General features: G+C 53.1%; 1 protein-coding gene across 1 annotated transcript; it reads right to left on the bottom strand.

The window, feature by feature from the left end:
• Positions 1 to 235: 235 nt before the first annotated feature.
• Positions 236 to 1,171, bottom strand: LOC134154343 (olfactory receptor 14C36-like). The gene has a single exon (XM_062601093.1). It carries the CDS (start codon positions 1,169 to 1,171, stop codon positions 236 to 238), a length of 936 nt encoding a protein of 311 aa, XP_062457077.1.
• Positions 1,172 to 13,721: the final 12,550 nt, after the last annotated feature.

The following is a 13,721-nucleotide window of genomic DNA, read 5'->3' as shown; positions in this document are numbered from 1 at the left end:
CTGCTGATGAAGGGGGAAGCCTGGCTTCCTCCTTCAGCACAGTTGTTGGGTCAGATTCAAATGAGAGATTCCAGAGGACAAGTAGCACTTTTCTTTCTTTCTTTTTTTCTTTTTTTTTTCTTTTTTTTCTTTTTTTTTTTTTTTTTTTGCAGGAGTGTAAATAATAAAAAAATGAATAACACATTGCTTTGATGCCAAATACGCTGGAAATGGGGAAGAGGTGCACATAGGGCAGTTACTGCTCCCGACATTGTACCCACCTGATCCGCTTCCTCACTGCATCTTGCAGCTCCTTGTTCCTCATGCTGTAGAAGAGCGGGTTTACTGTTGGAGGCACAACAGAGTACAGAACTGCCATCACCAGATCCAGAGATGGGGAGGAGATGGAGGGCGGCTTCAGATGGGCAAACGTAATAGTGCTGACAAAGAGGGAGACCACAGCCAGGTGAGGGAGGCACATGGAAAAGGCTTTGTGTCGGCCCTGCTCAGATGGGATCCTCAGCACAGCAGTGAAGATCTCCACATAGGACAGCACAGTGAAAACAAAACACCCAGAGACTAAACAGGCACTAACCACAATAAGCCTGACTTCCCTGAGGCTGGTGTCTGAGCAGGAGAGCTTGAGGATCTGGGCAATTTCACAGAAGAACTGCTCTAGGATGTTGCCTTGGCAGAGTGGTATTGAAAATGTGTTAGCAGTGTGCAGGACAGCACAGAGAAAACCACTGGCCCAGGCAGCTGCTGCCATTTTGACACAAGCTCTGCTGCCCATGAGGGTCCCATAGTGCAAGGGTCTGCAGATGGCAATATAGCGGTCATAGGCCATGGCAGTGAGAAGAAAATACTCAGCAAAAATGAAAAGGACAAGAAAAAAGAGCTGGGCAGCACATCCTGAGTAGGAAATGGCTCTGGTGTCCCACAGGGAATTGGCCATGGATTTGGGGACAGTGGTGGAGATGGTGCCAAGGTCAAGGATGGAGAGGTTGAGGAGGAAGAAGTACATAGGGGTGTGGAGGCGGTGGTTGCAGGCTATGGTTGTGATGATGAGGCCATTGCCCAGGAAGGCAGCCAGGTAGATGCCCAAGAAGAGTGCAAAGTGCAGGAGCTGCAGCTCCCGCGTGTTGGCAAATGCCTGGAGGAGGAACCTGTTGAAGGAGCTGCTGTTGGACATTTGCTCCCCCTAGGCATGGGGGATCGTCCAAAAAGACAAGACATAGACAAGTTAGGACAGAATTCTCCGGGCCAAACTTTCTATTTCTTAGTACTCTGCCCCTCCAAAAACATGTATCACCTGTCCCCACCTTGGTTTGCAGCCCAGCCAGATATCCCACAGTCAAATGGTTAAAGGTCCTAAGGATGGGATGTTCTGAAGAGAGAATTGGCTCATTGCTAGCCCCTCTCCCCTGCTCCTCCCCCCACCCCAGCACTGCCCAGAGCCCCAGAAGCTGGAGGGGGACTTGATTACCTTTCTCAAATATACATCTCTATGGCAGGACCTGCAGGGTCAGTGTCTGAATTGCATCTCAAACACTCCTGCCCAGGGAGTCCAAGTGGAAGGACAAGAACAGCATAGACAGGTAGGGAAATACAGGGCAGTATCGTCGCATTTCTTCTGAGGGAGGCAGGAACATGGAGACTCAGGGGAACACTCAGGGTTTTCTCCTCTCCTGGGTGTCCATCAGGCAAGGAAAAACCTCATGCCATGGATCCTACAGGCTTGAGGGCAGAGAGCTGGAACAGGTTGCCCAGAGGGGTTGTGTTTGTTGAGTCTCCTTTTCTGGAGATACTTAAAACCCGCCTGGATGCAATCCTGTCTAATATGCTGTAGGTGACCCTGCTTGAGCAGGGAGGTTGGACTAGATGATCTCCAGAGGTCCCTTCCCACCTTACCCATTCTGTGATTTGGTGAGCTGATGGGTGAGAAGAGGAGATGTTGAAGTCTGCAGTTTCCTCCCACACTTTGACCATGACTGCTGCCTGGAGCTATCCCTGCAGGGAGGTGTTTCTCTGTCCCCACGTCTCTCTCCTGTCACTGCTCACAAACCCCATTCCCCTCATGGGGCGCTCAACCTTGCCCTGCAGACACCTCCCAGGGGCAGGCAACTGCCCAGGGGCATCTCAGTGACACAGGGGCTAAGGAGCAGGTGAGATATACCCTGATGAGGCTGGAAAGGTGATGCTCGTTCTGTCTGTAGGCTGTGGGCTGGATGAAGAGATTTGCTGAGTTCCCTCCAGAATTGCAGCTTGCTCACTGTCAAGTTTTGGAGCCTCAGTTGCCTGTCTAAATCTGACAGATCCAGCAACATTTCATCCCACCCACAGACAATACGACTGAAGGTAGAGACTCATGGATGTCCCTTCCCTTTCAAGTATGCCCTGCCTTGACCTTCCTTTTGGAAACCCCCCTCCAGAATGTTTGCAGGGTGAGCTGGAGCTGTGAGCAGCCCTGACCCAGGCAGCATCCCCTCCACAGCAGAATAACCTGTCCTGCAGGGGTGTGATCCTCCCACCCAGAGCTCCTCCCCACAGCACTGTGGGGAGTTCCCTGGGCACGCTGAGTGTTGACCCTCGCAGGTGGCAGAGTCACTGCCCTGGGCACACTGCACCCTGTGGTGCAGAAACACTGCTCTGAATTACAGCCCTGGGCAGACCTGAGTGCACTCCCTGGCTTCACAGCCCTGCAGCATCCCTGGAAGAAGGAAGCAGGATGCCCTGTCCCTCTGACAGGGTCCCTAGGAATCCCTGCTCTGAAGCACCAGCTGCTCCACACCAGAAAAATGGGGATACCCATTGTGAAAGATCCTATAGGCCATGGAATGTGCTAGCTTCAGAGAAAGCCTCAGGGTACCTCACCTGCACTGCCCTGCAGCCACAGACTTACTGTGTTAAGGGCGGCAAAGATTTATCTCCCAGTGAGCTCTCAGCTGTCCTCCCACTCCTGATTGCCTTTAACTTCCTTCTGTCTCACTCATCTTGCTCACCTTGCTTGTCTCCTCTGGGCACCTGGCAAGTGCACACCTGCAGCCCTGCTGCTGTATGCAGAGGAGCTGCTCCTGGGCAGAGTTGCTTCTCAGCAGTGCTGCCACATTGCCATGAGCTCATCCCTCCATCTCAGGAGCCTGGCCCTGCTTGGGAATAGTTGCCCAGCTGAAGGTGTGACTTTATCTGTCCTTCGTACTCCCTCCTCCTGGGAAATGTTCACTGAGGCAGACTGAAACAGTCATCTCTAGTCTCTCCCTAGGAGAGACTGAAGAGACACCGATTCCAGCATTGTAATTTGTCACATCAGGGGATGGTTTTCTAAGAGAGGTGGAAATGTCCCACTCTGGAAGACTCTATTCTCAGCTCAGGACACCCCAAGAGGGACAAGAAGGGAGTTTGTTTCCCCATGGCTCAGGTACAGTTCAGATGAATCAATCCAGGCATCATATGCCCTTTAGAAGTCCCTGGTCTGGAATGGGATTCAGATCCCTCCTTTGGACTCCACAAAACACAGGTGGTGGCATTCTCATTGCCCACACTGAACTGTGAACAACACAGATGTCTGCATGCAAGCTCCCTGTCTACACTCCCATTATTATCAATGGAGATGGAGGGTGGGAATCAACTGTTCACACAAAAGCACCTTGTGAAATATGAAGAGACAGCAGTGATCCAAGATACGTGACAGTGTCTACCTACTCTGAAGGATAAGCTGTGAGCCCCGTGTCCTTCTAGAGCCTGAGGTGAGAGCCAGGTGAGGAATTTTCTTGGCTCCCCGAAATGACACTGGATGCCTACTATGACTAGAGCTCTGCTCTCTAGGAAGCTGAGACTCGTGCACATCTCTACATTGCAGATAGTTAATGTAATTCAGGGCAGACACTTGATTTAGTGACAGAAAATAGATGAGCAGGATCATGTCAGATGCTCGGAGTGTCCAGCACAACCACCGCTCTAGCAGACACAGCATGGGACCTACACCCCTCCAGACTCTGGAGACAAGAGAGAAAGTCTGGAGAAAGGAAGACTTTCCCTTGGTTGAGGAGGATCAGGTTAGAGAACATTTAGGCAAACTTAACATCCACAAATCCATGGGCTCCAATTGGATGCACCCACCAGTACTGAGGGAGCTGGTGGATGTTACTGCTAAGCCACACTCCATCATCCTTGAAATATTATGGAGAACAGAGAGATGCCTGCAGCCTGGAAGAAAGCCAGTGTCACTCCAGTCTTCAGCCAGGGTGAGAAGGATGACCCAGGAAACTACAGGCCAGTCAGCTTCACCTCCATCCCTGGAAAGCTCATGGAGTAGCTCACCCTGCAGGTCACCTCTAAGCATATGATCATGCTTAGAAGGAAAAGAAGGTGATCAGGAGTAGTCAGCATGGATTCATGGAACTGAGATGTGGTGGGACCACTCATACAGCTAGAGGGCTATGAGGGCAGGGTCCAAACTCTTCAGGAGAGACTGCTTGAAAGGTAGTTTCAGACAGGATAGAGCTTTTCTTGGTTTTGGCAAACAGCATGAGAAGGGGAAACAACTACAAACTGCAGCTTGTAACGTGCAGATGTGACTTCAGGAAAAGAAATGTCACCTGAAGTGTAGTGCTTTAGTGCAACAGGTCACCCTGAGGGAGTCTGTGATCAGCTACTGGCTTTGTGTTTCAAGGAAAAGCAAGTGAGGGCAGGGAGACATCAGTAAAGGCAGAGAGATCCTGCAGTGGTAGTGAGGTGAGGAAGCAGGTTGGGTGTCTACAGTCTGCAAGGAAAGAGGAGGAGGTATGAGACAGCGTAGGACAGCCTGTGGTGGAAACAACCAAGGGTGAAAGCCGAGGCTGAAAGCTCCCAGCAGAACTGAGGTCTTTGTCCTTTGGCTATGGCTGTTGTCTCTGCCACTAAGGCCTCTGAGAAGAGGTTTCCTTACGGCACTGAGGCCTTGCTGCCTCCTTGTCCCCGGGAAACCCAGGAGGTGCTGTACCATTGTCCTGCTCTCGGTATGGCGCACCCCCACACTCACATTGCCCTAGGAAGAGGCCTGAGCACAGTGCGAGGGAAAGCATCACCCTACCCAGGGCCAGGGTGTCAGTGCCTGGCCATTTTGATTGACAAAACTCACCCAGCTTTGCATGACATTGGGGCCACCTGCACATTTCCTTTGCCTACTTGCAACTAGTGCCTCCAACTTTTGGGTGTAATTGCCCCGTGGGGAGGCTTTCTGAGTAATGGCCCTCAGTGGGACTCACTAATGCTCCAAGAAACTTTGGCATTTGCTGCTGACTTTAACTACTTGAGAGGTTTGTTCAGTCTCCTCTCAGTACCTGAGGCTCATGGACTCAGCACCAAATACACTTGACGGGTCATTAAAATACTCAAAGCCCTAGCAACCCTTCTCACTCCCCCTGATTTTCTTCAGTTCTTGGATGGCTCATGGGAGAGGTTTCAGGAGTGTATTTACAAGAGCAAGCTGTCAATAAACACCTGAAAAAGAAAGGGCTTCTGCTTTTTAAGCTCTCTTTACTTTTCAGGTTACAGAGAAAGTGATAGCCACACTCTCCAGATCATTGTAACCCGGAGTGTCTCTGCCAGAATGAAGTCTGAGCATGGAGGAAAAGCAGTAGTTTTGATAGGAGACATGTATGGACAACCTTCCTCCTCACTTCCCAAACCCAGACAATCTTATGCCTCTTGGTGGCCTATCAGCTACTCAGGCAGACAGGACCTCACAACCACTCATCCCAGAGAGAAGTCAAGTGCTCCCATCAGCTTCACCTATAGAAATGACCTCACAACCACTTTCCCATCCATATTCCTGCTCCCGGTCCACCACATGCAGAGACAGAAGTCACAAAGTCACCTTCAGAACATGGGCCCAGGTCAGGGCCTGCTCCCATCTAGGAGCTTCTGAGACACAATCTCATTAAAATGTCACAAAAATATCAGCCTCCTGGTGGCCTACTAGCTCACCAGATACAACTGATTTTGTAATCACCTACCAAGCCAACGGGCCTGCTGCTGCTCTTTCATCTTCCCTTACGGAAATGACCTCAGCATGTTCTGAATGACGTCACAATCAACACCCTAGCCCTGCGCCTCTTGGTGGCCGATCAGGTCCTCGCACAGAACTGACCACACAAACAGTTACCTGAGGCATGAGCCAAGGGCAGACCTATGGGCTGCTCAGACAGAGGTGACCTTACAACCATCTACCAAGCTCGTGTGGACACTCATGACCCTTCAGCTTCTCACATGGACCAAGTTTCCTTTCTTGCTTATGAGATCACTTCTGTCTCAGCCTCTGATAGGCTAGTAGCAGCATCATGGCTGGGGCATGGGCATGTGAGGTCACTCCTGCCTTAGTAGCTGATAGAGCAGCAGCAGGCACACATCTTGGATGCTGATTATGAGGTTCCTTCTATCTCATCAGGAGTAGTCAGCATAGATTCACCATGGGGAAATCACGCTTAAGCAACTTGACAGCCTTCTGTGATGGAACGACTGGCTGGGTAGATGATAGGAGAGCAGCAGATATTGTCTCCCTTGATTTCAGCAAGGCTTTTGACACTATCTTCTCCCATAACATCCTCACAGGTAAACTTAGGAAGCCTGGGCTAGATGAGTGCACAGCGAGGTGCATTCACAACTGAATGGCAGAGTTCAGAGGGTTGTGATCAGCGGTGCAGAGTCTAGTTGGAGGCCTTCAGCTAGTGGTGTCCCCTCAGGGCTCCGTACTAGGGCCAGTCTTCTTCAGCTTAGTCATCAGTGACCTGGATGAAAGGACAGAGTGCCTCCTCAGCAAGTGTGCTGATGATACCAGACTGGGAGGAGCAGCTGATACACCAATGGGCTGTGCTGCCATTCAGCAGAACTAGACAGGCAGGAGAGTTGGGCAGAAAGGAACCTCATGAAGTTCAGCAGAGGCAAGTGCAGGGTCCTTCACCTAGGCAGGAATAACCCCAGGCAGCAGTACAGACTGGGGCTGACCTGCTGGAACGGAGAAGGACCTGCAGGTCCTGGTGGACAACAAGTTGACTATGAGCCAGTAATGTGCCCTTATGTTCAAGAAGGCCAACAGTATCCTGGGGTGTATTAGGAAGAGTGTTGCCAGCAGGTCCAAGGAGGTAATGCTCCCCTCTACTCAGCCCTGGTGAGGCCACATCTGGAATACTGCGTCCAGTTCTGGGCTCCTCTGTACAAGGGAGACACGGCACTATTGGAGAGAGTCCAGCGCACGACCACGAAGAGGATTAGAGGACTGGAGGGTCTCTCTTACGAGAGTGCTGCCAAGATCCCACAGCCCATGCCAGAGTGAGAAAAATCCAGGTTCTGCAGGTGGTCTCCCTGTTCGACAGCAAGCAAGAGTCAACGCTACAGCCCACCCTGGCAGAGTGCTCCATGCACATGGGGAAGAGCTCTCTTTCAGGGTGATGCGGCCAGGCCCTTCCTGATATGAGGGCTCACCCCTTCCCAGTGTCAGGCTGGAACGCTGCAGCAGGCAGAAGGACCCTCTTGTACTGGGTGCCCTCAACTTGACCAAGAGCAATTCATGCTCTGCACAGCTGAGTGTTAGAGCGGATACAGGAAGATGAGGTTTCCTGCCAGTTCCTCCCAAACCTCCTCTGCACCCAGACAGCTCAGCATTCTACTGAATATACCAGGGCTGCTCTGTTTGGTGTCACACTGGAACCCCACAGCATGACCGTGATCAGCAGTTCCCAGTTGAGGAGGGGACACACATGCACCCTCAGCAGGACCTGAGTGTCCAGAATGCCCATGTCCTCTGTGGGACCAGTCCTGTCCTCCCAGTGCTGCTGAGGATGCCCCAGCACCTCCCCCTCACTCCACTGCTGATGTCCTGTGACAATCTGCCCTTCCTGGCTTTGCAGGTGCTGCCCACAAAACCTACCACTGCAGCCAGCGAGACCCCACAGAGGCTCCACACAAAGCAGTGATGTAGATTGCCTTTTGCATAGGAGACAGCAGAGCTGGTGAGGGCTTGGGACAGGGCAGCAGAGTGTGCTGGCAGCTCGGCCCCACTCCTGGCTTGGGAAACGGGACCAAGGCCCTTTTCCTGGTGTATCTGAATGAAGGGCCCTGAAGGTGGGCACAGTGGGTCCCACCACATCGTCTGCCTCATGGGGCTCTGACCTAGGATCTGCACTGACGTCTAGAAGCCTGTGTCAGTGTGTCTGAGGCGCAAAACTCTCTCCACTGCCCACAGCACCTGGACAGCTGGTCTATGCCAGTGCGACAGGATGGGAAGGGACGATACAATGCCTGTTCAAGTTTCCCTGGAAGGATCCAGGATGTACTGCTAGCGGAATCCTGGAAAGTCACAGGGAGGTCTTTCAGGAAGGAGCCTTTGAGCTCCCTAGTGAAAATCTGGGTTGGCACTCCTGAAGACCTTGTTAATCAAGAGACAGCACTAGGCAGAAGGTGGCTCAGAATGCAGCAGGTGTGGCTGGATGACTTCTGTTCTGGAGGAAACAGGCTGGGAGCTGAGAAAGCAGCTCCCTTCAGCACAATACCCCCCACCCCAACTTTGCCCCTACCTGTGATTGATCCCCAGGTCTTAGGTGGAGGAAGAGGCCAGGTGGAACCCTAACAGCACTGTGGCATCTTTGGCTTTGGTGCTCAAGCAGCCCCTCCCGCAAATGCTGCTAGGTGCCTGGCACCAGCAGCAGCCCCTGGCAATGCCCACGGGGAAATCACTGCCATGCTGGGAGCAGGCAGGCAGGACATAGGCACATCTCTCTCCACATGCCGAGAGCAGGGAGATGGGCTTATGGGGAGCTGGGCCAGATCTGTTGGCCAGGGGTGATAGTGGCAGTGCTGGGGACAGCTTTCTGCCACCTGCCAGGCTGCTCTTCTCCCTGGGAAAGACACTGCTGTCAATGGAAAGCTCCAGGGAAAAAACCTGCCAACTTGGTCTTGAGACAAGGGAAGAGACAGATGCTATAGCTGAACTCTCAGCAGAGATGAGAGATGCCTCTCCTCTGCCCTCACTTCTCTCCCCTAGAAAAGGGACTGGGGACAGATGGGAGCCTGCTCAGCAGCGCAGCGATGATGCCACTTGCCAGCCCCTCCCCCAGGACGAGGGCTGGCTTCATCCCTCTACCTGCAAATGCCTCCTTTCCTTTTTCAGGCACCAAAGAGGGCCAAGAGGACCATATCAGATACCCGGATAGAGCAGGACATGTTGAACAGTGGCATCGGTGCCCAAGTATCACCTAAGCAGACAGCTGAGGCCACAGACCTCAGCAGGAGGGGCTTTGTTTGGGCTCTGCCACTGGGCACAGGTCCTGGGCTCCTGGGCGAGCTCAATGTCATGGTCAGCTCCTGCACCAGAACAGCTTAATCATAGCAGCCACAGCCTGGGCAGAAGAGAAGATCATCTTGCCCTCTCTCATGGCCCTGCCAAGGAGACCCATCCTTTCCTACATTCTCCATTGCCTCACTCTGAATCCAGCTTTGGACCAGTCTTGGGACAGACATGTGGTGCATTCACCCCTTCCCTGAAGAACAAGCTGCCTTTGCAGCTGAGGCTTCTCTCTTGGGAGAATAACCCTCCCCATAAAGATGCGAACAGGGACCCAAGCTTTTTGCTGCCATCAAATGGGCCTGCAGCCCTAGCTGAGTCTTCTCTTGACAAACCCAGGAATTTAAGTCAGAAACAACTGTTGTAACCCCCATTTTGCCACTGTCTTTAGTTTCAAAAGACAAGTGGTGTTGGATTTTGAGTTTAGGGACCACCAGGAGGACAGAGCACAGCCAGGCGTCATCCCCCGCAGCAGTTCACAGCCACCAATTGGGTCACCAGAGAGGAAAAGAAAATCAAAATTCTGATGGAGAAGAGAGGCAAGATGCAGTGCAAAAGGGCTATAAGGCAAAAGGCTCATAAGGCAATGGGCTCCCAAGTCTGTAATATACTACATGCAGATTTCTAATAGATACAATTTCTGTGTAAATTGTACAGTAGTCTGACAGATTAAACTATGCTGTAAACTTTACTATACCCCCTTACTTTGTATTGCAACATGTATGTAATAACAAAAGCAAAAATAGAAGTGTATAATGTTCTCTAGAGAGAGCTGAGTAGTGTTGCTGGGGAGGTCTCGGGCAGGGAGCTCTGTGTAGACCGGGAACTCACTGAACCCTGCAGGGTCTCTCTTCCAACATCATCTGGGACGAGGGTGGGGAGCAGGTAGCAGGTTCCTATGGCAGGGCCTGGTCCTTGCTGCCCCATACCTGCCTGGCCCCCATGGCCCCCTGAGCCACAGGACGGCACCACGAGGCCTTTGGGGGGATTTGAGGAGACTCCCCAGAGCCAAGTGCGGGTGGTTCTGTGCCCCCAGCAGGCAGGTCGGTCTGTGGCCACTAGGGCCAGCAGTGGACGAGCAGCTGTCCACATGGGGCCAGGTGCCAGGAACTTTCCTTGCACTGCTGTGCCCAGCAGGTGGGCCAGGAGTGGGAACTGGCTGGGCCGCAGGGGCCTCCTGTGCCCCCAGCCCTCTGGTCGGGGTCTGTTTCCCTTGGGGTCCTCATCTGCCCCATTCTTAAGCTACATCTCAATATTCCTCTTTGAACGTTAAGAAAATGCTATAACCATCGATTACATGATGTGAATACTCATCAATTTAAACAAATACATGGAAATGTAAATGCTGCAATGGTTATTATTTTCAAAAAACATTTCAACTTTTTTTGGGGGGGAGGAAGAGCTCCTTCTACCTTAGCACCAGGCTTACACTTTCCAGAGGCCACTTCAGGGGGCTCCAATGGTTATACTGCTCTCTCTTCCTTCTGCAGAGATTGGGCTCAGTGCTGCCAGAGAGGGAAGGACTTGGCAGGGGGCAAGGGCTTCCTCGATGGCTCCTCAGGTAATACGCCACAACCTCCATCCCTCTGTTCCTCAGCGGCATGTGTGCAGGCAGGGGCAATAGGAAACCACTCCGCCACTGGGATGCTCCATCCCCATGTCCACTGAGGTGATGTGGAGCTGCAGAGAGGCCACAGCATGTGCAGACAGACTGGCTGTGAACCCAAGCTGAGCCCTGGCAGAGCTGGGACACAAATGAGGCCTGAAACCAGCACTGGGCGAGAGAGATGTGCTGGGAGATGAGCAACATGACTGTGCCCGACCGCGCAAAGGCACTCAGTTCTCCACGCACCACAAAATACACACTGGGTGAGCCCGGTCTCCCCTACAGCACCCTCGGTGTGTTTTCTGGGGCCCCCAGAACCCTCCCAATGCCCTCAGGAGAAACCCGGACTCCTACGCCTGTCACCGAAGGATGGAGAGCTCCAGCCCAGCCGCAGGTGGCAGGTGCTAGGCCAGGCTGGTCCGGGTGGGCGAGCACGGACAGCCCCACAGGGGCATGCCATTGGGTGCTCTCCTTGGTGGATTGAGAATTGGCTGAAAGGCAGAGCTCAGAGGGTTGTCATCAGCAGCGTGGAGTCTAGTTGGAGGCCTGAGGCTAGCAGCATCCCCCAGGGCTCAGTACTGGGTCCCATCCTGTTCAATTTTTTCATCAATGACCTGGATGAGGGGACTGAGTGCATCCTCAGCAAGTTTGCTGATGATACCAAGCTGGGAGGAGTGGCTGACACACCTGAGGGCTGTGCTGCATACAGAGAGACCGGGACAGGCTGGAGAGCTGGGCAGAGAAGAACCTCATAGAACCTCATGAGGTTCAGCAAGGGCAAGTGCAGAGTCCTGCACCTACAGAAAAATAACCCTAGGCATCAGTACAAGCTGGGAGCTGACCTGCTGGAGAGCAGCTCTGCAGAAAAAGACCTGGGAGTGCTGGTGCACAAGTTGACCATGAGCCAGCAATGTGCCCTTGTGGCCAAGAAGGCCAATGGCCTCCAGGGCTGCATTAGGAAGAGTGTTGCCCGCAGGTGGAGGGAGGTGATCCTGCCCCTCTACTCAGCCCTGGGGAGGCCTCATCTCGAGTACTGTGTCCAGTTCTGGGCTCCCCAGGACAAGAGAGACATGGAGCTACTGGAGAGAGTCCAGCGGAGGGCTACAAAGATGATCAGAGGACTGGAGCACCTGCCCTCCGAGGAACGGCTGTGAGAGCTGGGCCTCTTTAGCCTGGGGAGGAGAAGACTGAGGGGGGATCTTATCAATGTGCACAGGTACCTGAAGGGAGGGTGTCCAGGCGACAGGGACAAACTCTTTTCAGTACTCCCATGTGACAGGAAAAAGAGGCAATGGGCAGAAATTGAAGCACAGGAAGTCCCGCCTGAACGTGAGGGGGAATGTCTTCACTGTGAGAGTGACAGAGCACTGGAACAGGTTGTCCAGAGGGGTTGTGGAGTCTCCGTCTCTGGAGATCTTCAAGGCCCGCCTGGATGCAACCCTGTCTGACTTGCTCTGGGTGACCCTGCTGAGCAGGCACGTTGGCCTAGATGATCTCCAGAGCTCCCGTCCAACCTTACCCATTCTGTGATTCTCTGCATGTCTCTCACAGCACAGCCCGCCCCTCCCAGGCACTCATTGGCTCTCTGCCTCCCCGCGCTGGCTGATTGGACAGGCAGCACAGAGGGCTGGGGCAGCAGGAGGCGCCGTTGCCAGGCGACGGGGGCGGCGCGGGCGGGGCCGGCGCTTCTCTCCCTGACAGGAACCAGGAGCCTGGCGGCTGGAGCCAGGAAGTTCAGAAAATGATCTCAGGTGAAGAGGGGTTTTGTTACACTTTTCAGGTTTTAAAATTCTTTGTGTTCTTATTGTCCTTCACTTTGTTGTTGTTTTTTTTTTATTATACTGGTCTTTTTTTGGGGGGGGGATTTTCTTCCTTTTTAAAGGAAAGTGATTTTCGGAACTGCGGTGGGATGCAGTCACAGGGTCATGGGTGTCAGTGCCAGTGTAGGTACCTTGTTCCCCTCTGCCCTGCCTCCATCTGCAGCTCCAAGGGTCTCTGATCTTCTGCAGGTCCCCTGGGAGGGCTGCCAGGGCTGGGCAGGTACCTCAGATACACGAGAGCCTCTCCAAGGGCCCCTGGATGCTTGCAGTGAGATGCCTGAGCTCTGCCTGAAAAGGTGAAGAACCATTTTCAGCATTTGCAAAACATGAACACACACTCATCAGCTAAGATGACTGAATGATTTTAATACAAATGTCAATGTTCCCCATGAGGAACTCATGTAAATTTTCAGGCAGGGTATGAGTCTCAGGAGAAGAATACAGCCGTTGACTCGTGTTACCACTGCTCTGCCTGTTTTGCTGTGGCTGTAATCTCACTAATCTCTCGCATATTTCCACATATGCTGATGAAAGGGATCATTTCTAAAGGCACCCAAGGAACTGGACATATGCACTTTCCTTTGCTTTCTGGGACTGGAAATGCCCTGAGGACCCTTCCACTAAAACTCCTCTGCGATTGCATGAATGGAAAGACCCTGAGCACAGAGCCAGGCTCCGCCTGTCTTGTGGGCTGATGAGCAAGGGGCAGAGCCCGTGGCCGGCCCCACCCTCCTTCATGCACCTCTACCTCTGAGCAGGACAGAGCCTGGGTCCAGGGTAGCGCTCTGCTCATGGCCCCATCACAGGCTGCTCCCTGTAAAGGGTGAAACCCCAACACTCCCAGCATGGAGCTGCTGCCAGAGCAGCATCCTCAGGCCTCAGTGGCCTCTGTCCTCCCCCGTCCAGCTGCTGGGCCCCAAGTTGGGCTGCTCACTCTGCCCCAGTGCTCCCCCACCCCGCCCTGTCCTTGCTCTGGTGCTGGCTGGCCACCCCGGGC

Source organism: Rhea pennata, unplaced genomic scaffold, assembly GCF_028389875.1.
Source record: "Rhea pennata isolate bPtePen1 unplaced genomic scaffold, bPtePen1.pri scaffold_26, whole genome shotgun sequence".
NCBI lineage: Eukaryota > Metazoa > Chordata > Aves > Rheiformes > Rheidae > Rhea > Rhea pennata.
This window is presented reverse-complemented; position numbering and strand designations above follow the sequence as displayed.

What these genes read in the sequence shown, in the direction of transcription:
- LOC134154343 (XM_062601093.1), bottom strand. Translation starts at nt 1,171, where the DNA reads ATGTCCAACAGCAGCTCCTTCAACAGGTTCCTCCTCCAGGCATTTGCC.